Source organism: Annulohypoxylon maeteangense (genome assembly GCF_022496945.1).
Source record: "Annulohypoxylon maeteangense strain CBS 123835 unplaced genomic scaffold GGS22scaffold_17, whole genome shotgun sequence".
NCBI lineage: Eukaryota > Fungi > Ascomycota > Sordariomycetes > Xylariales > Hypoxylaceae > Annulohypoxylon > Annulohypoxylon maeteangense.
This window is the reverse complement of record NW_025953264.1, coordinates 233,143-258,450: the sequence shown is the minus strand read 5'-3', so window position 1 is coordinate 258,450 and position 25,308 is coordinate 233,143. Positions and strand designations below refer to the sequence as shown.

The window sequence follows — 25,308 nt, the reverse complement described above, 5'->3', positions numbered from 1 at the left end:
TTCCTTCGTCTCGCCCCCCTGCTTTCTCGCATTGGCTTGGGATCCTGTTACAGACAGGATAGATTGGATTCGTGTGAGGTTGCTGTCTGGGCATTTAACTACCTTCTCCTTCGGATAGGACTTAGTGGTCCTGGCCTAATTGTTGTTGTCACTGCTGTATATAGTCACTCGGTTTCGACGATAGTCGTGTATATAGTCTACCTATTTATATCTACAATTATGCAATGTAGTAAAATCTGCGTGATATGTCTCTTCTATCAGCGCTATTCTACTTAATTATTTGCCACTCAGGGTTGTTAGTTTTTTAAGGACACCTATCTCCTAACTCTATCCTTTCCCTTCCCTTCCTTCTGCTCCCGCCGCCATTTATCCACAAATTCATCCATCTCGACATGCACCCTCAATCCCTTCTCGCAGAGCGTATTATAGACCGACCTAAGTTCGGATGAATCGATGTCTCTAAGCAGCGTGACGAACGCCTCCATAAACACTTCCTTCGACCACGGACAACGTTGGATCGCTCGATAAAATACGCTTTTGGCTTTGGATCGGAGCTGCTTATTGTCGTGACAGAACCTGATATACGATATCCACAAGCCGGGGTGGTTCTTACACACCTCGCTCTCGAGGGCGTGCTCGAACGCTGCTCGTGTGGAGTGTACGTTGCCAGTGCGCGACTCGTAGCGGATGGCGAACACCCGACTGCTGACACAATCGTGTGGTTCAACTAGAACAACTTTGTCGAGGATAGAGCGCACTTTATCGTCGATGCTCAGACGTGCCTCTCTCCACGCGAATAGACTGAGGAATATCGTATTTTGGGGGAAGAATTTGATGTATTTCGTAAGTTGCTCGCGTAGGAACCCGGATCTAAAAGGACTATATGAATAATATGTTAATTCTTATCTGCCGCAAGTGCCTAGAAATGACTACTCACCCTTGACTAGCATAGTGGTAAAGTAAACGAGCAGCAAACTGAAGTAGTTGCTCATGGGGAGAACTATCTCCTAGTTCACGAGCAATTAACTCATCCGAAAAAGTTGAAATGCTCGAAATCGCAGACCAAATATCTCCTTGGGACCCACCAGAAGGCTCCTTATTACTTTGTTGCGTCAAGTATTCGAGCAGAGCTAGACCTTCGGCGTAGACGATAGCATCCTCCGCATTTCCTGATGATAGTAGATAGTCTCGGTTTGATGACAGAAACTGTCTAGTTTTGAGAATTTGCGCCGTGGAGGCAGATGTATTTTGTAATATCGCTGTTGCAGAATTATCGCCTGACAAGGCACATAACTGAAGTGTCCCCTTGGCCAAATTGTGGTCTTCAATTTCCATCCACGCTGCAGCAATGCTTAAAGAAAGCTTATCGCGAGGTGAGATTGTTGTTAAACCCATCGCAGCAGCTATGGTATTGCGAGCGACGTCCTTATTGCCCTTAGTCCATTCCAGTATTGAGTAGCCCCGATACAGAACGACATTTGATGGATTCTGCTTTAAGAGAGCCTTGGCCGTTTTCTTCTCGTTTCCTGGATCGTTTATAGACTCGAAAGCGAGATAGTACGGAGCAAGCTCACGGATCCCAAATGTACGGACAAGTTGCTTCAATGTAATCGAAATCCAGTGATATTGGTCGGTGGGAACGTCATCCCGAATATTCTTCATCAACTTAAACCAATGTGGCGTTGGGAAGAGTATTTCCGGAGTAGTAACCATATGTTGGTAGTCGTGCGGAAATTCTGGCAGCTTTTTGTCTTGTCCTTCAGAATCTGTAGCTAGATCCGGTGCAGCCTCTGTGACGATGAGTTTCGCTGAACTGCGAATAAGGAAATCATCTAAAACCATGTCCAGAACGATGTTACTAGAACAGTGTGCGGGAGGTAACTGGCAAAATATCAAGAATGCATCTAGTAATTGATTCTGAATATCAGGAATAACTTCTGTAGGAAGATATAAAAGTATATCCTGGATATCCGCAAACATGACGACTCGAAATGGGTCGTCCTCTGCTCCGTCATCTAAGGTGCGCGCGGGATTCGTAGCAGATCGAGCTTTATGTTGCTCGATAGCTGACCATGCTTTATACCCATCTCGAGTATTTGGTGGTGACCATCTGTCTGAACCTTTAGGCTCGGGAGGTTCCTGTGTCCCACTATTCTGTTCAAAAACAGCCCATCCCTGAGCTAATTCCTCTCCTATCCGCGGCACTTCGCTGTCCCAAAATTCTTGGAAGCTAGATGGTATTCCGATATCAGATTGTTCCGTTAGAGTCGAGGGCCGGGAAAATGTCAATTCTAGTGTAGCTTGCCATGCTGCTGTGGCAAGATCTCTAAATCCGGCATCTGAGATGAATCGTGTGGCCCTAAGGAACACATATATCATATGTTCATAGATTTGAATACGATCTGAATGTGATTCTTTATTCGAAACCTCTGATTCCAAGTACCGTAATCGCTCAACATAGAGTTTCTTGATCTTCTCGTACTGGAAAGTTGACAGCCTCGTCTGTTCGAAATTTGTATGTTCCCTCCACAACCCAAAACTAGTTCCGTGCTTCTCGAATGCTTCGTCCCATCGTTTTGTAAGGACCTTGGCGTCCCACACTTTTGAACCTTCTCGCATGATTCTTAACTGTAACTTCTCTCGTTGTAAATTAGTTGTTGCGTGAGAATATGCCTGCTGGAGCATTGATAATTTGATATCAGCAAAGCTTCTGACTTCTGCTGTAGTTGGGTGGCGCTCATGTTGAGCGCCTACTCGCAGAAGCGTGTCTTGATGATCGACTAACTTAAACCAGGCGTCGATATCTTCGGGATGGTCTCGTACTGCCCTAGATAACTCAACCGACTTCAAATTTATAGGATCATCCAATTCGAGATCCCTTGGGCCTGTAGAGGTGTCACTGTCATAGTCCACATCACTATCGTAATGCTCATGATTCTTGCTTTTCCCATGGATTGATCTATACGACTGCTCTTCCTCGCTCGACGAACTCTCTGGTTCGGAACCGGCTCGCTTTCGTTTCCTTGAAGATTTAAGAGGTACAAAATCCTCAGACCCTGACACTGTCTGTGACTGTTCCCGTCGAACCCTGATAGGTTGAGATTTAAGATGACCTTTAGCTAAGAGGGTCTTTCTGTCACTACTAAGCAGGGAACGGGTTTCATGATGAGTTAATATGAAGAACTCATCATAGCTCTTGGTATGATCGATTATCATATAGCCATCGACTCCAAGAATACGACCGGATCCAAAACGGCGGTAGTTGGGAACGTCACGACGGTTGATACTACCATACCTCCTAATTAAGGTATCACCTCGTTTGTCATAAATGAATAGACCATCTTTTGCTTGTTCCGACGGGGATGGACGATATGAGATTTCATGAGTGTGGGCACTATCATGCTGATCAGATTTACCTGCTAAAGAATGGCGGGTGTTTTCTTTTCGAGAAATATGGCGTTCGTCATGTTGTCTTGGTTTATCATCTTCATTATTTGGTTGGATTTGTGTTGGCTCAGGTTTGGGCTTGAAAGAGCCAAATTTCGGCACAGCTAAACTCTTCCCCTGTTTAGATGACATTTCGAGTAGATGTTAACTCATATCCATTCTTGTTGAAATCTCAATCGTACCCTTAGCAAGGTACCACAGATGAGATGTCAAAGGTTGGTAACGCGACTAACTTTTCAGCCGCGTTCTCTGAGTTACCCAGTTGATTTACTAAGCTCGTCGCCTAGGTTCCAGGTGTTCCACTTAGCAGTAAGATGTCATACATAGGTAAATTTGTAGCGTGTGCGACGTTAATAGTTACTAATGTACTGTAACGCGATATCTCGAATTAATGTTGAAGATGTCGAATATTGGATCAGCCTGTGGGAACGCTAATGTACCTAAGTACCTTAGTTTACTAGCGGGATACGCTCCTTCCGCGCGTGGCTTGTAGAAAGTCAGGCAGCTTTAGCGACTTTAGCGACAAGACGCGGCGCTGAAGATCGGCTTTTAGCAGCACGTTTCACCTTCTCATGCTGCTCACGGCAGATCAAGGGCTGTTGTACAGTACACACGTACAGTATCCGGGCTGGTGTCACGCCCGTAAATTTACGAAGGTGGTACAGATGTACGTAACGCCCGAAGTACAGTACTTACATGCACCGATAACGATGTGGTAGCAGCGATCTAGGACGACCCACAATGATATAATTTGCATGTGGCCTGCTTTGTGTCCAACATTGACAAACGAATTCAGAGCTTGGGATTCTTGTGGGATCCACTAAACCTCCATCTGACCTCAGTTAGCTCCTTCCTACCCTCACAACCATCATTACAAGATTTTAACTAAAGTTAGAGTTAACAATCTAATATGGTAACACAGACTAGGTGGTTGTCAGTTGATTCTGGGGTTTGTGGGTTATTCTAAGTTGTTAAGGTGGATTCCCTGATTCTCCTTTGTCGAATTCGAAGTTGTTGGAAAGACAGGGAGGAAAAATGCAGCGAGTTGTAGCAACCTCTTAATAAGACGCCATCGGTGTCTCCACCTACGATGTCCCCCCGGGAGCTGCTGACGACCCCCTACCCATATGTATTGTACATCAAAATGCAATACTACTACTTAGTATTAGTCTACTAATAACCTGGAATATAAGGATCTCTTCGAATTCGCGCTTAACCTACTCCCGAGCTTCTTCATCTACCTAACTTCCTATGTGCTTGCCATTAACCGTGTCTCATCCCGACCAACCAAGCCGACAATGCACATCGCCCGCTGCCTCCTTCGCGCTCATGATGCCTAAGACGAGTCCACCCCTATCTCCTACCCCACGCTCTTCGATTTGAACAGTTCCGAAGTCGCTCTCGACTATCCGCAATGGCCAATACGCCTTCGCACGACGACCCGACCCTATCGGTTCCCGTCTCTCCTACATATTCACGCCACCATGCAAGAAGAAGTAGACGGCACTCATTATCTGAAACCCCCGACGAGAATACCTCTCTTCTACGCCCTTCGCACTCCCACGTCCGTATCCAAAGTCCCGTAGGTAGCCCGAGAACATATCTATCGAGAAATCATAGCTACGCCGGGACGCCCCACGGTTCACGATATCATTCCCGCCATGAATCATGGGGGCAGCGCTTAGTGCAGGCACTTTCTGATCGCCAGGACCCTATGACCGAGTCGAAAAGCTCTCTTATCGCGGACGACCGGATATGGTATGATCAGTTTACCTCGACCGACTGGGTACACGACAGCATAGCCGACGCCTATCGGGTAAAACAACTACGTAGTCGGAAGGACTTTGTGGGGAGGCTCATCGTCTTGTTTGACGGTGCTCAGGGCTGGATATTAAGCGCCTTAGTCGGCGTTCTGGTAGCTCTGCTCGCATATTGTGTGAATGTAGCTGAGACTACCATCTTCGATTTCAAGGATGGGTACTGTACGCGAGGGTGGTACCTAAGAGAAAAGGTAATAATGTTGTTTTGCTCTGTTGTGAACGCATGGTGGCTAATAATATTCACAGAGATGTTGTCCCCATGGACCGTGTACTGATTGGCGATCTTGGTCAGAGGTTCTCGGTGGTCATCCGTTTGGAAACAAATGGACAGACTTTGGAATCTATGTCCTCGCCGTTCTTATCCTCTCGGTTTCGTCTTGTCTGCTTACTTTATCAACTAAAACCGTGGTTCCTTCGGCGTACCGAATGTCGACATTGGATGAGAACCTAGCTGCAGATTATTCCCGTCAACCATCGGACGATAACGAGGATGAGGATGATGGGAATATTAGTCCAAGAGAGGTTCGCCCGGAGCCCGTTGATTCTTCGAGTTCGATGGTATACTATTCCGCAGCCGGCAGTGGTGTAGCTGAAGTTCGCGTTATTCTCAGTGGATTCGTTTTACACGGCTTTCTTGGCTTGAAAACTCTCATCATTAAATCGGTAGGTTTAATCTTGAGTGTAGCTTCAGGGTTGAGTCTTGGTAAGGAGGGTCCCTACGTTCATATCGCAACTTGTATCGGCAACATCTGCTGTCGAATTTTCGCCAAATACGACCGCAACGATGGCAAAAGGCGCGAAGTACTATCCGCTGCAGCCGCAGCAGGTGTTGTTGTTGCTTTTGGGGCCCCTCTCGGTGGTGTCCTATTCGGTCTTGAGGAGGTTGCCTATTATTTCCCAGCAAAGACGCTTTTCCGCACCTTCTTTTGCTGTATCGTCGCGGCTCTGTCCTTGAAATTCCTTAACCCCTATGGTACACAGAAGATCGTTATGTTCGAGGTCCGTTATAAAATCGACTGGGAATGGTTCGAATTGGCCGGCTTCATCCTAGTAGGTGTATTGGGTGGTGCTTTTGGGGCTTTGTTCATCAAAGCATCGCGCCGTTGGGCTCTATCCTTCCGCAAGATCCCAGCCATTAAGAAATATCCGCTTCTCGAGGTCGTCCTGGTAGCCCTGGTCACAGGACTTATCGGTTATTGGAATACCTTGACCAAGCTTCCCGTCGCGAAGCTCTTACTGAATCTTGCAGCGCCTTGCCAAGATGATAGCAGAGACGACGAATTAGGCCTCTGCCCTTCAAACATTGACGAGATACCCGGTATTATTCGCATGCTGCTTGCTGCGTTTATCATCAAGGGCTTCTTGACAACCATCACGTTCGGCATCAAAGTCCCTGCAGGCATCTATGTCCCTTCTATGGTCGTCGGTGGTCTTATGGGGAGAATCGTCGGCCATCTGATGCAATGGATAGTACTTCGGTTTCCGCACTGGAGTATATGGGGAAGCTGTCCCCTTCTCCAAGAATCGACATGCGTACAACCAGGTGTATATGGGCTCATTGCTGCAGGTTCGACAATGTGTGGCGTAACAAGATTATCCGTTACCCTAGCCGTCATCCTCTTCGAGCTTACCGGAAGTTTGGATTATGTCTTGCCTTTTTCTTTGGCTATTCTCGTTGCTAAGTGGACAGCGGACGCCTTGGAACCGCTTAGTATCTACGACCTGCTCACGAACATGAATGCTTATCCGTATCTGGACAACAAACATAAGCCCATATTCACTTCTGATCTTGCGGATATTGTCCCGCGCTTTCGCCACGAGCGCGTCATTGATATCAGTGCCTCACCTTTGGTCCCAGCCACAAAACTTCGTACTAAATTGGACCTTCTTCACCGGGCTGGAGAGTTGGACGGCGGTCTTCCGATACTCAGAGATAACATTCTCGTCGGTTTGATTCCCGCTCCCGACTTAGAATATGCCTTGGATAATCTCAATGATGAGAGCAGTAGTCTTTGTCTCATGGCGAGTATACCGAACATAGATGAAGAAGAATCCGAAGAGCGAGACCCTACAGACTTCACGCCTTATATAGATCCTGCTCCCGTCGCTTTGGATATCAAATCGCCGATGGACCTAGTGTATGAATGCTTTGCTAAACTCGGTCTGCGATATATATGCGTCCTGAAAGATGGGCGTTATGCGGGGATGGTAAGTCTCATGATGACGTCGCTATCTCAGCCACATGCTAACATCGTACAGACCCACAAGAAGAGATTCGTGAAGTACATGCGCGAACTCGAGGAGAAGGAACACGAGCTCTAAGCGACATTTTTTATCGGGGACCTCCATTTCCTCCCCGGGGCTCGGTGGTACATATACATTTTCGCGAAGCTGTCTCGAGGCTCTTCAGGTACATATAGGGCTGGGGCATAGTACGCTGTTGGATAGATGTCGCATTACTATGGGAATTTGGCGCCGTTGCATAGCCTTGCTTTTAGAATTGTCTTGTTTAGTTTATTGTAACATCATTAGCCGTCCGACGAATTCGAGGTTTAACTTTAGTTACAGATATGCCATATTACCACTATCAGACACGTACTAATAGTTCCAGAGGCGAAATTTTATATGCTAAAAATTACACAGGAACCTCTCATCTAGACGATAAGTCCAAACTAGGGTTCGACCTAGTCGATGGAAGACGAATCTAACTAGCTTACGGTGTATGGAGGGGAGTTCCGGAGATCTAAGACATGAGGCGTTGGAGGCGCAACACCAACCACCTACATTTCAGCCTGCGTTAGATAGAACGAGGAACGAGGCAAGTTCACCTACGGCATTCGTGTTTTATGAACACATGCTTAGGTAATATTACTTGGACTACTACCGCCGGTTCTCATGTTATACGGCGGTCTAAACTACCAAGTACCGATAGGTACACGAAATGATATGATATACAAGACTATCATCCCATATCCACGGACAGCAAAAGTCGAGGTATTAGAATATGCTATAACGAACTGCTAGTCACAACTCATAAGAACATGCTGACGCCTTGAAGATTGTCTGACAGCAGCTATTCCTAACTCAACGATTACTCTAGCCAAAGCCAAATAATCTGAGTCACCATTGGTGGGTTCGCTCTACAATCACCTATATTTAACAGACCAATATGATTCAAGATCAGACGAAAGAAGCGAGTGATTCTGTTCACTTACCAAAATATAATATGAAGAGAACAGAAATTACCTATCTTCGTTCTTCTCAAATCTCGCCAATATGGACTCAATATATTCATCATGTCGCTCCTTAAGCCAGCTCGACGGCTTCCCAACTCGATCCTCCTCGGTATAGTAGCCTTTTTCGTCTTTTCTCTGTATCTGCTCTCGGTGAAGGGGGAAACAAGTGCAGTGCCGTACTTCCGCGCCGAGAGAATGAGAGCTTCGGCCCCGGGAATAACGAATGACATTTACAACAATACACTTGGCGTAAGTTGGCGTCTGCATGCTAGCCTAGCTATAGGATGAGATCTAACACCAGAACCCAGTTCGAGAAGATATTCGTTATCAGCCTACCGTCTCGCACAGACCGCCGCGATGGGATGGTCCTAGCAGCAGCTCTCAGTAACCTAGAGATAGATTTCATCGACGGCGTCAACGGCAGGGATGTTCCGGACAAGGCGCTATTAAGCAGCCAAGAAGAGCTGAAGCGCCTAGCCGACCCGGTCATAGGGGCCTGGCGAGCACACATGAATGCGATCCAAGAGTCAGTGACCAAGCCCCCGCGCATAACGCACTTCCAAGAACATTGGCGTCGCGCTCCCCTCGCCCTATCACTAACACGCTGCATATCAGAATCGTGCGAAGAAACCTCTCGTCAGCACTAATCATGGAAGACGACGCGGACTGGGACATCCGGATCCGGTCGCAACTCCACGACCTCGCACTCGCCACGCACGCACTAACCCAGCCTCTCCTCTCTCCACCCGACTCCTTCGCCGACCCCACATACCCAAACGGCACCTTCGGGCCCCCCTCCCTCCCGGACCTCGACTTCGCCTCACTCCCACGCACCCAGGCCCCCACGACCTCCCCCTACGGCGACGCCTGGGACGTGCTCTGGGCCGGGCACTGCGGCATGGCCTTCCCATTCGCCAACAACCGCGCGCTCCCGAAACTCCGCATCACACACACCCCCGACCCCACCGTCCCGCAGCGGCAGCACCTCGCCCCCACGATCTCCGGGCTCGAACACATGTACCCCTCCCACACACGCGTGTACCACCACGTGCAAGACCCGTGCTGCTCCCTCGCATACGCCGTAAGCCGGTCCGGGGCGCGGAAGATACTCCGACAGGTCGGGCTGAAGGACGTGAACCAGCCGTTCGATCTGCAGTTAAAGTCGTTTTGCGAGGGTGGCGGGAGCCCGGACCGCGGGGGGCCGTATACGTGTGTCACGGCGCAGCCGGGGTTTTTTGCGATACATCGCGCGAAGGGGGGACGGGGGGCGAATAGTGATATCACTGATATTGGGGGGGATGGGGGCGGGGTGCAGGAGGGGGAGACTAGGGGGGTTAGGTGGAGTGTTAGGATGAATTTGGATGGGTTGATTAGGGATGGGGGGGAGGTGGTGGATTTGTATCCGGATGAGGGGGGTGAAGGTTAAGGGGTTTGGATATATGTGAAGATGATACGTCTTCCTAGATAGATGGTGGGAATGGATGCTGGGGGGTTGATATGTGTAATAAATATTGGGTTGGTATATTACTGCTTTCTTCCTTTCATCGAAATAAAACATATGGATAGGTTATCTAAAGGGTCAATAAAATAGGGCAGCCCTCCCTCTCAGCACAAACCGCCAGAGCAGAATTGTCGTTCGGGACCATGCTACGGACGCCGGCTAAGGGATGCCAGGAGTATCAATCTAAATAAGGTGAAAGGGGGCGAAACATATATACCCTCATCATAGATAAATGCAGCTTCATTCATTCTACTCCACAAGTTCCCCCATCACTAAAAAGTTCAGCATGTAGGTAAGTATATAAATAAGTACAAATATATAAACATATAAACGTATTTACACCCGCAGGATCTATCAATAGCTCGACATGAAATCCCGTTGGAAATTTGTATATACAACTAAAACGGATAACACACCGTCTCCCATATGCTACAATAACGTATATAACCGCAATCGAAGCACAGCTTCGATGCGACTCCCCTAAAAAGGAGTTGAGAAATCCGTAGTCCGGGTATCTAACCATTAAGTCCGCAAATTATGTTTAACGCCAATTTAATGCTTCGTTTGTCGTCCCCCTCGGCAATACCACTTCGCAGCACACAGCATCTACCTATCCAGTACCTACCTTTGCAGGCTTAGATGCTAGATAGTCTTCGACCGATACGGTAGGAAGAATCTGTCGCCAACGTCTCGCAACACAGGCTAGTTCGATGACTGGTTGCTCCACCCTCACAATAGGGAAGATCGCAATAGTCCAAAATCAAGGTCCCGACGTTCCATATATATCCAGCGGATGCGCCAGACCAGCAGCTATGGTCTTCTTTAGTAAGCCCAAAGGCCAACCATAAAGACGACCACGGTTGCTCTCAAGAGCTCATTGGTCCGCTTATAGACTTAGGTCTCTAGCTTCGGTCGACGTCATATATCCTCTCGACAATTAGGATAGGAAGGACCCAGGTATACAAGTTGCTTTCCAACCATCGTTAAGGTACCATCTCCGATGCAAGATTGACTGTGACTAGATGTGGATAGATCCGAGTAAAGATCCGAGAGTCGGTCCGGCTTGGCGCCTAATGTACTCACGGTCGGAGGAACCCCAATCCATAGCGTCGTGGTCAAGCTGTAATTATACTATTGGAACGATTAGCTACCTGTCACCTGCAGAGAGCTTGACCAATGCTACCATGAAGATGTAGCTTATTGGAGACATACGAGAGGTACGGCTTACCATTATAGATGCAACCGATACCACGATACCCCATAGACTGTCACGTTTTGTACATGAACCATCCGACTTCGGGTTGTATCGTGTCATTTCCGGCACTCTGTCGCATCTGTGGTCCGCCATCGGCGCTGACCGTCACTTTCGATCGAAACGCTCTCATCGCCATCGAGCCGGCGACCATCTCCGTAGGTATCTCGACGCCATCATCCAGTAGCGTTACCGGTACCTTGGCGAAGCCGCTCGGCATTTGGCTCCTCGTTAATTGGACCTCCTGACCCGGCTTTGGTCCGTGCAGACACCGTCCGTTCTCGTCCCAGAAGCAGAACGAAGTAATCCATCCCGAATAAGCGACGGTACCGCTACCATTAGGCACATGCTCGTTACAGATCGCTTGCCAGAACCTCCTCGTAGTTTCGCCCTTGGGATCCCTGAAGCTTGTGACAAACCCATCCAATACGGGTTTTAGCAACCGGAACCAGCGCGATGACTCCGAACCGAAGGTCGTTAGCCGCTCAGCTCGCTCTCGTATCTTGATCCAATCGCTCTCCTCGCCGAGAAGTGTCACCAATGGTATTCCACATCGCGTTCCCCAGCTATACGTGAAGTACTTCTGCATTGTCCCCATGAAGATGATGCTGGCGACTGCCTGGTCGACCTTGGTTGTCGTCGTGAAAGCCGGTAGGATCCATTGCTGCAGGCCCTCGTCCCGGACATTCTCTTGCATGAGCTTCGTCATCGCGAAGGCCATCTTGCCGTGGTCGAGTCCGTCCAGTTCCACGTCTATATGAAGCTCTTGTTGGGCATCATGAGAACAGAATCGCTTGCGCAGCTCGTCGGAGTGCGCGTTGACGTAAGCGCTGAATTGAGTCAAGATGGCGAACCAGACATCCTCCGGCCGTATTACCAGGCAGTGGTGCTCGTTATACGCATCTACGCATGCGTGAACAAATCCGTTCTTGGTAGCGAACACATTATTCTTCCTCTCAACCCCCGCAAACGAACTCTGTACTAGCTGTCTTGCTCGCGGCGGACTAGTGCGTGTGTCGTCGGTCAGTGTATAATGCAACAGGATATCGGGCGAAGACGCGAGCCTATATCTGCGACCTGCCCAGGATCTTGACCCGTGATCTGATGGCCTGACTGTGACGGGCATGTCAGGCAAAAAAGGCGTGGCTACATTTGAGACTTACACGACGAAGAAGGGGAGAGAAAAGACATTAAAGTCCGGTATAGGGACAATTAAAGACGGCGATGGTCTTTTGATAGGAAGACTTCGGGATTATCACCAAAAAAAAAACCTTCCCCTTCACACACCTGTCAAGCTTGCGGCATGCTAGGGAGAAGGGGCCAAATTAGGCAGCCGGTGGAGGAAGTGTGCAATCAGGGGACCGGATGTATAATTGGCCCACATGCGATGTTCGGGTGACGCCAAGGACGACCTAAGCCGTGTAGGGCGACCGAGAGGCGACGCAGGCTACGCTAGAAATGGTACGGATTTGCCGCGGTATTGACCCGAAGAGCCACTCACGTTCGAGAAAAGCCAGTCTTCCTTTAGCCAGTCTTTTGGATGTTCAAGCCGTTCAAGATACATAACTTGACACCGAAACAAGCCGCTGCGAATTTCCCACACCCGAGAATAGGTGGATGAACGTGCGCTCGGTAAAGCCAAGTTGGCTCATCTGACAATCTGATTTGTCCGTCTTTCGATCATTTCTCACTGCCGACTGCTACCGATCTGATGATGGTAGGAATGGGTCGACAAAGCAGCGAAGTAAATACAGAAGCTGACGAGCATGCAATAGGGCGCAGCCAATAATATTTCCGACCGTGGGTAGAATCTAGTAAACAGTTGGTCAGAATCAGAATACCGGGCTGATATCATCGTGTAGCTAAGCTATTTGACACGTCTAATACACGCAAACGCACACTCGCACACATTCGCACACACTCGCATACTCACACACAACATACCTACATAACACACACTGGCCGAGCATGTCTCTGCTTAAGGGAATGTGTCGCCGACACTTATCCTTAAACTAGTAGGTCCTAGGAGGTCCCGCGCGGTTCTGGGCCATCAATCTAGGCTCTCGGTATATGAGTCTGCAACGTTTCGTCAGAGCTAGACTTCTGCTGGGTTAACCGCCACGTGTTGGAGTGACCTAAAAGCTAGCTACTTACTTATTTAGGTTTATTGAGCCTCTCTTCGGTAAACTAGCGGCCGAGGAGGACGATATTTTTTTTTAACCCCTTGCCCTAAGGAATAATAGTTTGGAGCTTCGTAGCGGCGAACCGGTGCTATTTTGCCACGCGCCGGTGTCGCTTCGAGGTCCGTCCGGATGAGATAAAATCGGACCGGCTTTCTTTGAGAACCGAAAGCTACCTAGGTAAGAGATCAACTTAACCGAGAGAATGAATTGAGTATATCGTGAATGACATTTTTAAGTGAGGGAACCCAACATTGCAGTTTTGGTAGTCTGCGATAAGTACAGGGACTCCCCTGGACCGAGCCTTGGCGATCGCCCTAATTGCTGGTCTCGGCGTGCTTCCCGGAGGGTGTACAAGATTGATAACTCTTGTGATCCCGCAAAAGGTTCCGAAGTGTTTGGTTGAGTAACATCAGTGGAACTTAGTTGATTCCACACTTCGTCGCTTGTGCATGTGCTGCAGTATGAGGTATGTATGTTGAAACCCACTCTCCCTTTGAGAGTCTACCATGTCATCGCACACATTGCTACTCAGCTCCATCAGCTAACCGAGCTCAAGCGTTGTACGAAAGAGTAAGAAATAGCCAATATCTGACTAAAAGGCATGGGTTCATCTTTGACTAAGTGAAACCCCGAAGGCCGTGGATATTTAGACGGTATTGGTCGATATATGTAATTACGATGCGATGGCGGAGTGGGATGCTTGTAGGAAGAAGCTATAAGGCTGGAGAAATCGACCCACTGAGAAGCAGCCCGGACCGCCGCGGCTCGGTGCAGTAGTCCCGTTCCGTAACTCGGTGTGGACATGTCCAGGCTAGCGGGTCGCTCGCTACATATAACCTACATAATAACCTGATATTAGACGATATTACCTACCTGTGGACACACTTCTATGGCGCAATGATAAGCTGCATTGCACCAACATGGACCTCAGGATTCTTCTGAGTTGATACTTATGACTAACGTCAGTGAGTAGGAAGCCGCTTGTGGAAATGACATTTACGTGTTTCCTCTCATAATGAGGTAGTGTATGGTGATGTGTAGGTAGCGAAAAGCCTCGGGGTACAAACGGCTTATGATTCTTTGAGAGGTGTTTTGGTGTTGAAAGAAATTCGAAACCGAGGTATTTCACTTTTACATGTAAGATTCCAACTTGTCAAGACCGGGTAGGTGCAGTGTGCATGGTGACACAAACTCACTAAATTAAAATGTTATGTCATACTTACATATTTACGGTAAGTATAACAGTATAATTAGCTCGTATAGTTACTACCGTAGTAGTCTTTCTCCACTCACGCACGCGACTCACGAATATTCCAAATTCTCTTCTATACTCCGACACGTGGATATGAACAAGGGCAAAAGGGGCAACAGGGTATATATCTCCTAAGCATCTATATGTAGCAACAAGACCCAGTTAAACACCAGACCACTTCCCAAATTTCTTGTAATCCGCGAACATCTCTCTAAATATGGCTCGTCCATTCGCATCCAACGATTCGTTCAGCACCCTCCTGCATCCCTGAGGCGTGATATCGAGGATCGAGTAGACGCCAAGCTCAAGTGCCTTTCTGACGTCGCGAGGGATGGTCATCTCGAGTTGCAACTTGATGTACAGCTCCAAGACGGTGAACATGTCCTGCCCCGCGGCTCGCTTGGCGACATCCGTGGCGGAATCTAGCTCGCTCGACCTCGTACGGGCTACAGATGCCGCGCTAGGCTCACATATTAATGTCAGAAGGCGAGTAAATCGCTCTGCATGTCTCCCTTTTAGACGTAATTCGAGCCATGGCGGACGTGCTTGCAAGGATGATATGCTTCTGGTTGAAGTAGGATCGGAAAGCAGGGTACTGAGAAGTGCTCGCAGCGCGGCAAGTAGGATTGGGAAATGCCCTCTTAACCGAAGCCGATGTCTCTTAAGGACAAGAGCCACGAGCTTGTATAACTTGTCGTAGATCTCGCCAGCTACTTTAGGGCCGTGGAGCTTAGGACCATTTTGCGAACACACGTGAACGACGCTACTCAGAGTTGTCTCCACGTTGATTTGGGTCATCGAGTTGGCATGTTTATCAAGTAGCAATACCAAGATTTCTGCCAATTGTCTGAAATGGCGGGGCGATTCCACCTGACTTAGTAGAGACGCGAGTCGTTCGTGTACGACGCCAAGGTCAAGGATGTCTCGATTCTTACCGACACCATTTGGGGTAAAAGGTCCTAAAATGACGTTAGATGAAATTGCTACTAACAATAAATCTGGGGACGCTCACCTTGCTGCACTTCAACAAGCCTTCTGATAGCTAGTAGACGTCCGATAGGTCCGGCAGTCAGCTTGCCACTAGCAACTAGTTCGCCAAGCACCTTATCACCTGTAACATCTTCTCTAACCTCTCCTTGTCCAACGAAAGCATCCACCAAGCCGTACACTAAGCCTTCATCAATTGTTTCCGACGTTTGGTCCAGCAATGCGAATAAATCTGTCGTATCGTATATGTCGGGATTGTGTCTGAAGAGGCATGTCCGTAACTTCCAACCAATCTCGAAATTGCTCGATATCAATGATGTGCTTATACTCTCTAGCTGCTCCGTTGTCTCCTTTGAGAGTTCAATTGTTTTTGGTTCGCTGGCTTCGGCAAGAGATGCGGCTCCGCTCAATGCAATAGAAAGCCGAAGCAGTATCGACTCATCCCCAGTAGCTGCCTTTGCCCTCTCATATTTCCCCCCGATCAAGGATAAGCTGGTTACTATCATGCCTGATAGTTTCGTTGCCATTGACTCCAAGCTGATAGTGGAGCCATGTGACTTGCACTTATCCAGCGCAGAAAATAGGCCTTTCACTAAGAGCATTTGAGCATCTGTGAATCCCGGTTTATCTGGCGTGATACTCTCCGCAAATTTCCAAGCATCATCCAGGTAGGCTTGTGAATGACCTTCGGTGCTAGCAACCATTTGCCTGTAACTCGTTAGCTTCCAGAGGGGGTACAGATATTAATTATTACTCACCTCAGCGTTAGGTCGATAAATTTCTCAATTAAAGCGAGTGTCTTATTATCTTTGATTGGTAAGTTGTTGGAGATGTAAACGAGGTCATCAAATTCCATATCCTAGTAAATGGTTAATTTGATGCATACAACTTGAGGAAACTGGGCGACTTACTTCGTAAAATGTCGGCTGTTGCATTACTTTAATTAGCAACCGGAGCATAACTACCGCAAAATGGGAATCCTGCGATGCGTGACTGATAATTGCGGATCTCCATGTCTTCCAGGAAGACATGATGCGTTTACGACGTCCTTTTGTGAAAGCGTCTCGTGGGAATTCTAGAAGGATCAACAGCAACGAGAGGCTCTGTGGTTGCGTCCAGCCTGATTGAGCCTCGGCGCTATCAAGAGCATCGAGAGGTTGTGATATGAGTGCGTCAACAAACGCTTCATCATCCTCGCCATCTACGTTGCGTAAAAGCGATCGTATGGTGTCATCCAGTTGTGTATTAGCCCCAGTCGCAGATTGTTTCCCGACATGCCAAAATAGGTTCGTGATGAGATCTCTGAGGTCGCCCGTTTCTTGTTTGGAAAACTCTGCAAGCTTTGGTAGGTGGCGAAAGATATAATTTAAATAGGGCTCGTACACAGAAATATCCTCTTTAGTTTTTATTTTCGAAGAAAGTCTTTCGAGGAATGAACCCATTAATTTGGCTAGGTCTGCCTCGCGTTTACCGCCGGGGTAATTCGCTAGCCATAACTTATGACAACAAGTAAATGCTTCGAAAGTCTCAGGATTAGATAGAGCAGACTTCTTGAGGACATGTTTAAGAGTTGGTTTTAACTCAGACCAGAGTCGACGAACTTCATCGGATGTTTCCCACGAAGCTAGCCGGCCGGCAATGCGCCATCTTAACGACAATACAGAAGATGAGAGATTTTTATACGACTTGTCCTTGAAAGCTGCGGAGAAAATCTTGGAATCGGCGTTGTTGATAAAATCTTCCTCGGTGATTCCCGCAGAGATACCATCAAGGACGACCAAGACCGATCCAATAATAGCATCTGGTGAATCTAGGCGTTCTAATATACGTAGTAGTTGCGTGCTTGTCAACGAACTCTGTAAAATGCTAGCAAGCCGTTGTCGAATTTTGATATCAAACCATATACTTTGATCCAGAGAATCCGTATCACTCTCGTTAAGACAGCCGTGCCATTTTTCAATGAAGCCCGAAAGGTTGCGCGTCCTTGCGAAGGCGTCTTCCAAAGGGAGGATGATCTTAGTTACAATAGTCTCCTTCGTAATGGAATCATAACTCGAATAGGAGCTTATTTTGCCGAGAATATCTTCCATCAGAGTCTGATCCATTAGGAACACGTCGGCGTCACAAGCAACAACTTTAGAAACTAGATTCCAATCGATTTCGTTTGGCCTCAAGGCATATTCTCGACACACCGAACGGAGAGCTGCCGTGTTTGGAACCGAGTTAGTCTGGGTTGCCGTTTCTAGCATCTGAATGATGACTTGATTTCGAACTAGGGATTCCAAGGGCTGTATCGCGTTAAGGAAGATTTCGAAAACATTTTGAGCCCACAATAAATGCTCAGTCTTGGATTTTGGGTTACTCGAGTCGCGAGGGGTTCTTGCTGCAACATCCCATGTAATAATAGCTGATCCGCCTAGATTCCTCTTTGAGAGTCCTAGTGCGATCTCCAAGGCCTCGATATTCTCGCCTGGTACAAACGTGTGCCTTGCTGGACGGATGAAATATGCGCCTAAGAATTGTTCGAGCTGTCGAACCCAAAGGTTTTTAGCAGTATTGCTAGCTACCGTTACTGGCGCAACTCCGGTAAGACCACGCAACCTTGCCAAAATAAAACAGGCCGGCACATACATATGCCTAGCAAACTCGAGAGAGTCATCTTTGTTGTGGAGGCGAAGGTTCCATAAAGTAGCGATGATCCCAATCCATGATTCTTGTTCTCGAGAAATGCCTTGTTCAAGAATGCTTAACGAGCGATCACAAGTTAAAAGTAGGCCTGCAGCAATATCTCTAGTCTCGTCATTAGACGAAGAGAAAAGTGATTTAATATGTTCGGCCCCTACTTTTTGTTCTGGGGCGCTAAGCCCTGTCCGATGGTTTCCTTGATTAAGAAGACTGTTCAGTGCCCTGAAGAGTTCACTCGCCGACTTGATACAGCTTTCAGGGGTACGAAGTTCCTCGATATCTGAGGGAAACCCAGTCTCTCTCTTTCTTTTCTTCTTTTTCTCTGAGGCAACCCCATTCGTCTGGCTCGGGGATGAAGGAGACTTCCGTCGGGCAGTAGTAATGTCGCCTATCGTCTGACGAAGAACAGAAACGAAGCGGAGGGAAGCTAGCGACCTCCCCAAAGTCTGCGACGGAATCTTGGGGAAGATGTGGCTCAGAATCGTCCAAGTGAGAGGATAGCGTCGAACTTGTTCAGCATTCTCAGTGTTGCCGCTCATATGCTTGAATAACCATCGTAGTATATTCTCTTCGACACCATGAAATCTCGTAGCCTTAGTTTCCGAAAGTAACAGCCAGAGCCTTTGGATTTTATCGGGCAGCGCAATTGATCCATCTTCGTCGAGGGTTCTTACAGCTCTTATTAGAGCCAGCCGGCGCGACTAAAGTAAGGTATTAGTTTCCGATATATATATCTAAGTTATGTAGGCTCATTGTATAAATAACATATGAAAGATAGTAGATTTTACTTACCCCTGAGTCGCTATCCACCTCCATTGTAAAAATTGGCAATCGTCGGCATTGCCAGGCCTTGAAATATTTACTCCAAGTTGTACGAAATACAAGGGCGTTGTTTCCAAAAACTCAATTGAAAGCTCGAACTTTTTTTGCGGAGCTCCCCGCGGTACCGAAAAAATACAAAAAATTCACTAATTCTGCCGACCGCGCTAAACCATATTTGACATTACCAGGATCTACCGCTTTCGGGTATCAGCAAATGCAAGCCGATCCAAGCTACATCAATGACCTGATTGTTCTTGTGCGAATATTATCGTGGTGACGACAATTCTACCATAACGCTCACTCAAAGCCAATTTGAAAGGTAGGAGCTTATGAAGCTCTTAGGTTACCATTTAAAGCTAATTTTTCAATTGAATAGTCTCTTTCACTATGCCTGAGACGTCAGTTCCCGCGCCGCCCAGCACGGTCTCCAGACCTGTGAGCGAGGCACTTTTGAACGAGAAAGTATAGCACGATCCCATTACTTTATCTCTCCCGTAAGGAGTCGCTAACATGGATATACTATAGTGGGACCGCTGTATCTCGAACATGCTCATAAAATCAACCCTCGGTCTCGGATTCGGTGTCGTCTTCTCAGTCCTTCTATTCCGACGAAGAGCATGGCCAGCATTTGTGGGAGTAGGTTTCGGTGCCGGCAGAGCTTACGAGGAATGCAACTGGAGCTTGAAACAAGCAACACAAGAGCTGAAGCGGAGGGCATAAAGCGGAACTAAGCCCCAGCTCCTGAGAGAAAATCTCGACGAAACGCATTCCATTTGTGAGCGTTCTTCTACCTGTACAACAACAGCATCATAGACGACTCGACCAACTCGAGAAGGGCATAATTGGAACGAGTTTATCCGAAAATTTTCGCTTTTTGTGTGTATAAAAGGTGGCATGGGGCTAAACGCGGTTCTTGGGGTGCTCTGTACTTATACCTTGCGCTCTAAAGGAATACCATACACAATTAACGAACAGAAACCCTAGATGGCCGTATTGGAAAGTTATTCCCTGGCCAGATTTATGTACTAAGCCACTGTGCCGAAGAAGATGAGAATACCAAAACCTTTATAATTCATCTTCAATATCTATGGACCCCTCAAACAGGCGTAGGATACCACGATTATTCCTTCTGCGCTGAATTCTTTGTTCCTCCTTTCTGCAGACATCACATTCTGTGTCTGTCATGTCTTGGGTAAAAAAGAGCCTTTCGTTTCAGTTCCATCCCCTCCCGCGTCGCCTAGGGCTTCCTCGTCATCCACTCTGCGCCGTGTGGGATGCGCCTTTCTCCTAAACTCACCCATATCCCTTTTGAACACCGTAGCAGCATTAATGCTTGCCCGTCGTGCTGACCTGATAAGTTCTTCTGCTTCCGATGACATATTTCTAAAGTTAGAAAGGAATGACCTGCTCTCCTTAGGGATTTGGCGTTCTCGTATATAGCCACTCTCAGGGTCCGTTCTCTGGCTTGGTGCGTTCGGGTCGGTATGGAAAAACTCGAAAATCTCTCGCGCAACTATAAGGAGAAACCATGCTAGAAGTAAGGCGAGGAAACACGTCCCAAGAGCTAAGCCGTAGATCTCGACGCTATTGGCCGGTCGCCCAACCGGGCTATCTGAAAATGAAGCGTGTTCGAAAATACGTGCCGGCGCAAGGGCTTGAGGGTCGATTGTCGGCTGTAAAGGTTGTCCGTACTTATTGTTACTTCGGCTCATGATATGTTGAGTGTTGAAAGTTATGGTGGACGGCATGTCGGTCCAGGTCTGCTCGGGATTCTGGCTTCTCTGGGTTCCACCGGCATAGAGTGAGCGAAATGTTGGGTCCCGTCTTCTCGCCCGTCGACAAAATGATTTTCGATGTTCTCTAGAATTCTTGGTTACCATTGTGGGATCTTGCTACGATAAGTATATCGTATGATCATACATACTATGGTATCGAGACGTAGGGAATGTCTTGAACTGAGCGGTAGGTATTCTAGAATAAATGGTAAATTGGATATGGGGCTGATTCATAGTTGTCGCAAGGGTGCGAATATCCAAAAGGAGTATGCATCATAGAGAGCTGGTTCCAAGAAATCTAATGCTGTTTTCATGAGGATTATAATAAGGAGACTACGGATAACTAATAACACAGTCAAGCATGTTCCAAGTCACTATTCTAGTAGTAACCAACGGGCCCTACGAACCTTGCAGTACTTTGGACTTGTGAGGACGTGGTTAGGAAGGAGTAAACCCCAGATATCCAGGGGAAGTTTCGATCCAAGTCATGAATTACAACACACACCCCTATAGGTACCTAAGTTGTTGAGCCACGACACAGGGGTGACCAGTACACACTTAGCATACTTTAAATCCCTGATTATGACTACTTGTCAATAATGAAATATTCCATACCTATCTAACCAACCACTCATATCCTAACACGAAAAGATTGGGATAGCATTACGTATTCCATGGGTTGTGTAAATAATGATGGTCTAAGACACCATATGCGACTTCTTTATTAGAATTTACCTCTTCACCTTCTTGGTATACTTATCCATAGGTCCTTCCTTAGATCCCGTGCTCTGGGTTCTAGCATGTTTGCCGTGGTTTCCATCCCCCTCCCTCTGATAATCAGCATCATCTGCGTGTTCTCCATCGTCGTCACTTCCACCTAACCCCTCCATCTCTGTCTCACCCGCTTCTTCAAACAACTTTTTCCAGGAGCCATTCTTTACTCTATCATCGTTTCCGTGGAGGCCAATGGAATAAGCTCTCTTCATTGCGGCAATACAAATGCCTCTTCTCTCCCCGAAGTCAAACATCCGAGCCGGATATGTTCCGTCTGTCTTCTCATTGATACCGTCTCCTTCAATCTTTACACCTGCTTTGTCAAGGGCCGCTTTGGTAGCCTTCCACGGCTCGTAAATGAACTTCTCGTCTAAGTTCTTCAACTCTGGAATCCACTTCCGTATCAACTCACCCTTTTTGTCCCACTTCTGTCCGAACGCAACGGGGCTATAGCAGCGAAAGTACTGCGAGTAAAACGCAGTACAACTGAGCCATTGCCAGTTACCGGCATTGCAAGATGGTTCGTGGTCAATTAGCAACTCTTCGAATACATCCGCTCCGCGTTCCCAGTGCACATAGCACCCACCTCTAGTGAGGAAGCAGGCTACCATATGGCGACCCAAGTGGTGAATCCAACCCTCGGTACGTAGTTGTCGCATAAGGGCGTCAACAAACGGGAATCCTGTCATACCCACCTTCCAGCGCTGGAACCACTTCTCTGCTTGTGGCGAGTCTATATAATACTCACCACTAATTGTGCAATCGCCTATGTCTGTGACCCCTATTTTTGAAGGTAAATGCCAAGGGATGAACCGGCAGTAAGCGTTATCGACTGTTTGACCTATGAAATTTGAGTTAAAATTCATTCAAATAATCACATTACACAGACAGCGATAATTACTCACCAAAGGGAGGCCCAATTGCGGCTTGGGCTGCGAAGTACATATCGCGAAATAGTAGCTGGCCTGTTAGGCTTTCAGGGGGTGTGGATGCCCCTTTACCATACCGTTCAACCAGATCTTGCGCTTTCCAATAGAAAAGGCGCGGCGAAAGCGCGCCAAAATGAAGCATAGGGGAGAGGAGGGTAGTCGATTGTGGTTCGAACGCTGCTGGGCTGGTTTTTGGTTTTTGGAAAGTAGCAGCATACTCTTCATCCGAGAATATTTCTTCTAACCTCTTTAAAGCGATGCTCTCGCCACCACGGTGTGGTGTGGTAGCTGGCACGGAGAACCCAAGCTCTTCAAGAGTCGCAATGGCAAAGTCGCCTTTAGGTCCTGCGATATTTGAATATGTACCGTCAGCCTTGCCGCGATATGAAGCATTCAAATCCGGTTTTGTCTCAGGCTTGCTCTGCTCGAAGTCAATGGGCATATCTCCTGGATCAGGTAGATGGGTTGGTGCGGGTATAGGCCGAGGTATCTCTCCGACTTTTCGTCCGGCAGCCTGGAGTTGGGTAATAGACATAGTTGGCTTCCCTCCATTTTTGGCTACAACATCATCGCTATCCCACAATGTGCGTCCATATGGCGAAATCACTTGAACACCAGCTTTCTCCGCCAAAGCTACTACGGACTTGTCTCTTTCAAGAGCATAAGGATCCGTGTCGTTTTCAAACACAAGATGGGTCACTTTCCATGCTTTAAAAAGCTTAGGGAAGAGCGTCTGCGGAGCTTCGCGAAGAACGAAGAGCTTTGACTTCTTGTTGAGTTTTGAAATGGATTCCGAAAGGTCCGTCTGGCAATCAAGCCTGATAGAATTAGCAGACAGTCCCGTCGACTATTACGAGATTATAGCTTACAAGTACTGCCATCTATTTGCTCCCCCTTTAACTCGGTATACATAGTGAGGATCCCAGGTGAAGATTGGCCACAAAACGACCGGATCCAAGTCAAGAGCTGCTTTCAAGGCAGGAGAATCGTGGAGCCGGAGGTCCGTACGAAACCAGTATATAATACGTGGTCCTCCCATTGTAAGCCTGAGTCACCTGTCGCGACACCTGGTTTGTCTGACATGAGGCTATGTTATACATTACCTAAGCCTAAATCGAGGCCGTTTGAATATTCGATTTACTTCCTAACGCTAACGAGTCCATGATGTCAAGACTCTAGCCACGGCCGAAGTTGCGGTCAAAACCCTGATCGTGGCTATAAAAGAAGGTTTTGAAAAAGCATCAAATTGACTCTGAATTTGACTATACGTTGTAACACGGCATAACGGAGGTTTCCATTGAACGCCGTTTTGCCTCGGAGCTAATAGCTGTCGACTTTCCGATGCTGCATATAATAGCGCCTATTTAGAAATCGTTCAGCAGGTGGCTATAGACATGCATATCAGGATATACATCTATAGTCAAGAAGCTAATCACGGCTATGAAGCTCGTCATATGATTAATTCGATATATTGATTGAGCACGAGGGATGGACTTGATGCGACGCGCTATGAATAACGACTCTCCGATGGGTCAAATCTGCGATGTTCTCCATTAATAGCCCCTCAACTTCACACTAACGCAGGAACCGCATAGACTATAGGAAGCGATGTAAGGGTATAAAAACCGGAATAGCGAGTAGGGTCATCGTGGAGCTGGTGGATGTGCTGTCAATAATACGGAGTAATATGCCTTATTTTTTGCTTATTTGTTTCCTTCTCGCCTTGAAGATGCATGCCGATAGTCCTATGGAATGGATGGGTTTGTTTAGCGCTGGTAATAGTGCCATGTATGGCTGATTCACATACCAATTGATACTATTGACGTTTCTTTTTAGGACCCACTATGTATGAGAAGGTCGAGGGGCTACAAATGTGCCTTGCTGATTGGAATGGTTTATTACTGGAATTCTTGAAACTCCAAGAATTGTGACCATACAGCCTTACTTTATAGACATATGCACATGTCAATATGCCTCTAAAGAATGTATATGTTCACAATGTGATATTATTTTAGTAAGGCAGTACTGCGTAGTAGGCTTGGAACTTGTTACTAGGTATGGAGTAGGAAACCACGATTGTCGACGTGATTAAGTAAGCTGTTAGACAATCTTGGAAATGTGATAGTCAAACGATAAACAACCCATCCTAGACAGAATCTTCAGGTTTGTGTCTTGCATTACATCGCAACCAAGATTTACAATTTACAAGCAATGTCAAGATTTAGATGTAGCTTCAAAACGAAAAGTGAAAAGCACCCATCGGCGATGTGGACCTGATACCAGGTTGGTAATTACCGTGTTGTAAACTTGATATGCAAGGAATACACTAGGGCCGAATTCTGTATTCGGTACAAGGAGATATAGGCTGGCTGGTATGTGGATGTATGTACGCTGTACGTACGTACCTATTTCTATCTTGCAGCCCCAGACGCTAAACTGTTTTTGGTCTCTTGCCTCTTGTACCTACCCCACCATCGACTTGGAATAACCAGGCCAAACAGCCAAATAAACAGCTGGGCATCTCTGGCGGCCGCTAAACAGGCCGTCGTTACTGCCCCTGTGAAAACCATGTTTCAAGCCAAGCCCAATCCGACCGCAATCTGCAGGGCCTCCTTTTAGCATTTTGTGTTGTATTAGTCGTATTA

General features: G+C 47.4%; 8 protein-coding genes across 8 annotated transcripts; 3 read left to right on the top strand and 5 right to left on the bottom strand.

Annotated features, from left to right (window-relative positions):
- Window positions 1-314: 314 nt before the first annotated feature.
- On the bottom strand, window positions 315-3,579 carry GGS22DRAFT_191643 (DUF1740-domain-containing protein; the record flags this gene model as incomplete). The annotated part of the gene is made up of 2 exons (XM_047965150.1): window positions 315-879; window positions 938-3,579. The coding sequence occupies 2 exons, from the start codon at window positions 3,577-3,579 to the stop codon at window positions 315-317; spliced, it is 3,207 nt and encodes a 1,068-aa protein (XP_047815753.1).
- A 671-nt stretch (window positions 3,580-4,250) lies between these two features.
- Window positions 4,251-7,863, top strand: GGS22DRAFT_171071 (chloride channel). Its single transcript, XM_047962545.1, has 4 exons — window positions 4,251-4,423; window positions 4,641-5,458; window positions 5,514-7,475; window positions 7,527-7,863. Exons 2-4 carry the CDS (start codon window positions 4,862-4,864, stop codon window positions 7,587-7,589), a joined length of 2,622 nt encoding a protein of 873 aa, XP_047815752.1. The 5' UTR covers window positions 4,251-4,423; window positions 4,641-4,861; the 3' UTR covers window positions 7,590-7,863.
- A 700-nt stretch (window positions 7,864-8,563) lies between these two features.
- Window positions 8,564-10,244, top strand: GGS22DRAFT_196101 (glycosyltransferase family 25 protein; the record flags this gene model as incomplete). The annotated part of the gene is made up of 3 exons (XM_047965778.1): window positions 8,564-8,752; window positions 8,812-9,029; window positions 9,119-10,244. 3 exons carry the CDS (start codon window positions 8,564-8,566, stop codon window positions 9,927-9,929), a joined length of 1,218 nt encoding a protein of 405 aa, XP_047815751.1. The 3' UTR covers window positions 9,930-10,244.
- A 1,028-nt stretch (window positions 10,245-11,272) lies between these two features.
- Window positions 11,273-12,382, bottom strand: GGS22DRAFT_181326 (uncharacterized protein; the record flags this gene model as incomplete). The annotated part of the gene is made up of 1 exon (XM_047963853.1): window positions 11,273-12,382. One exon carries the CDS (start codon window positions 12,380-12,382, stop codon window positions 11,273-11,275), a length of 1,110 nt encoding a protein of 369 aa, XP_047815750.1.
- A 2,310-nt stretch (window positions 12,383-14,692) lies between these two features.
- Window positions 14,693-19,259, bottom strand: GGS22DRAFT_52163 (Urb2/Npa2 family-domain-containing protein). The gene is made up of 5 exons (XM_047967322.1): window positions 19,156-19,259; window positions 16,590-19,064; window positions 16,437-16,537; window positions 15,704-16,386; window positions 14,693-15,650 (listed from the first exon to the last, which is right to left on the bottom strand). Exons 1-5 carry the CDS (start codon window positions 19,177-19,179, stop codon window positions 14,854-14,856), a joined length of 4,080 nt encoding a protein of 1,359 aa, XP_047815749.1. The 5' UTR covers window positions 19,180-19,259; the 3' UTR covers window positions 14,693-14,853.
- A 156-nt stretch (window positions 19,260-19,415) lies between these two features.
- On the top strand, window positions 19,416-20,288 carry GGS22DRAFT_171054 (uncharacterized protein). The gene is made up of 3 exons (XM_047962544.1): window positions 19,416-19,504; window positions 19,562-19,647; window positions 19,711-20,288. The coding sequence occupies exons 2-3, from the start codon at window positions 19,573-19,575 to the stop codon at window positions 19,903-19,905; spliced, it is 270 nt and encodes an 89-aa protein (XP_047815748.1). The 5' UTR covers window positions 19,416-19,504; window positions 19,562-19,572; the 3' UTR covers window positions 19,906-20,288.
- A 72-nt stretch (window positions 20,289-20,360) lies between these two features.
- Window positions 20,361-21,065, bottom strand: GGS22DRAFT_196099 (uncharacterized protein; the record flags this gene model as incomplete). The annotated part of the gene is made up of 1 exon (XM_047965777.1): window positions 20,361-21,065. One exon carries the CDS (start codon window positions 21,063-21,065, stop codon window positions 20,367-20,369), a length of 699 nt encoding a protein of 232 aa, XP_047815747.1. The 3' UTR covers window positions 20,361-20,366.
- Window positions 21,066-21,632: 567 nt separating this feature from the next.
- On the bottom strand, window positions 21,633-24,034 carry GGS22DRAFT_52159 (Cryptochrome/photolyase FAD-binding domain-containing protein). Its single transcript, XM_047967321.1, has 3 exons — window positions 23,533-24,034; window positions 22,640-23,481; window positions 21,633-22,575 (listed from the first exon to the last, which is right to left on the bottom strand). The coding sequence occupies exons 1-3, from the start codon at window positions 23,700-23,702 to the stop codon at window positions 21,692-21,694; spliced, it is 1,896 nt and encodes a 631-aa protein (XP_047815746.1). The 5' UTR covers window positions 23,703-24,034; the 3' UTR covers window positions 21,633-21,691.
- Window positions 24,035-25,308: the final 1,274 nt, after the last annotated feature.

Coding starts and splice junctions, on each gene's coding strand:
- GGS22DRAFT_171071 (XM_047962545.1), top strand. CDS start 4,862: ATGGCCAATACGCCTTCGCACGACGACCCGACCCTATCGGTTCCCGTC. Junction 5,459..5,513: donor GGTGGTACCTAAGAGAAAAG/GTAATAATGTTG, acceptor TAATATTCACAG/AGATGTTGTCCCCATGGACC. Junction 7,476..7,526: donor ATGGGCGTTATGCGGGGATG/GTAAGTCTCATG, acceptor AACATCGTACAG/ACCCACAAGAAGAGATTCGT.
- GGS22DRAFT_52163 (XM_047967322.1), bottom strand. CDS start 19,179: ATGGAGGTGGATAGCGACTCAGGG. Junction 16,387..16,436: donor TTTATCGACCTAACGCTGAG/GTGAGTAATAAT, acceptor AACGAGTTACAG/GCAAATGGTTGCTAGCACCG. Junction 15,651..15,703: donor GCTTGTTGAAGTGCAGCAAG/GTGAGCGTCCCC, acceptor ACGTCATTTTAG/GACCTTTTACCCCAAATGGT.
- GGS22DRAFT_171054 (XM_047962544.1), top strand. CDS start 19,573: ATGCCTGAGACGTCAGTTCCCGCGCCGCCCAGCACGGTCTCCAGACCT. Junction 19,648..19,710: donor AGGCACTTTTGAACGAGAAA/GTATAGCACGAT, acceptor GATATACTATAG/TGGGACCGCTGTATCTCGAA.
- GGS22DRAFT_52159 (XM_047967321.1), bottom strand. CDS start 23,702: ATGGGAGGACCACGTATTATATACTGGTTTCGTACGGACCTCCGGCTC. Junction 23,482..23,532: donor GCAAATAGATGGCAGTACTT/GTAAGCTATAAT, acceptor TAATTCTATCAG/GCTTGATTGCCAGACGGACC. Junction 22,576..22,639: donor CGCAATTGGGCCTCCCTTTG/GTGAGTAATTAT, acceptor CAAATTTCATAG/GTCAAACAGTCGATAACGCT.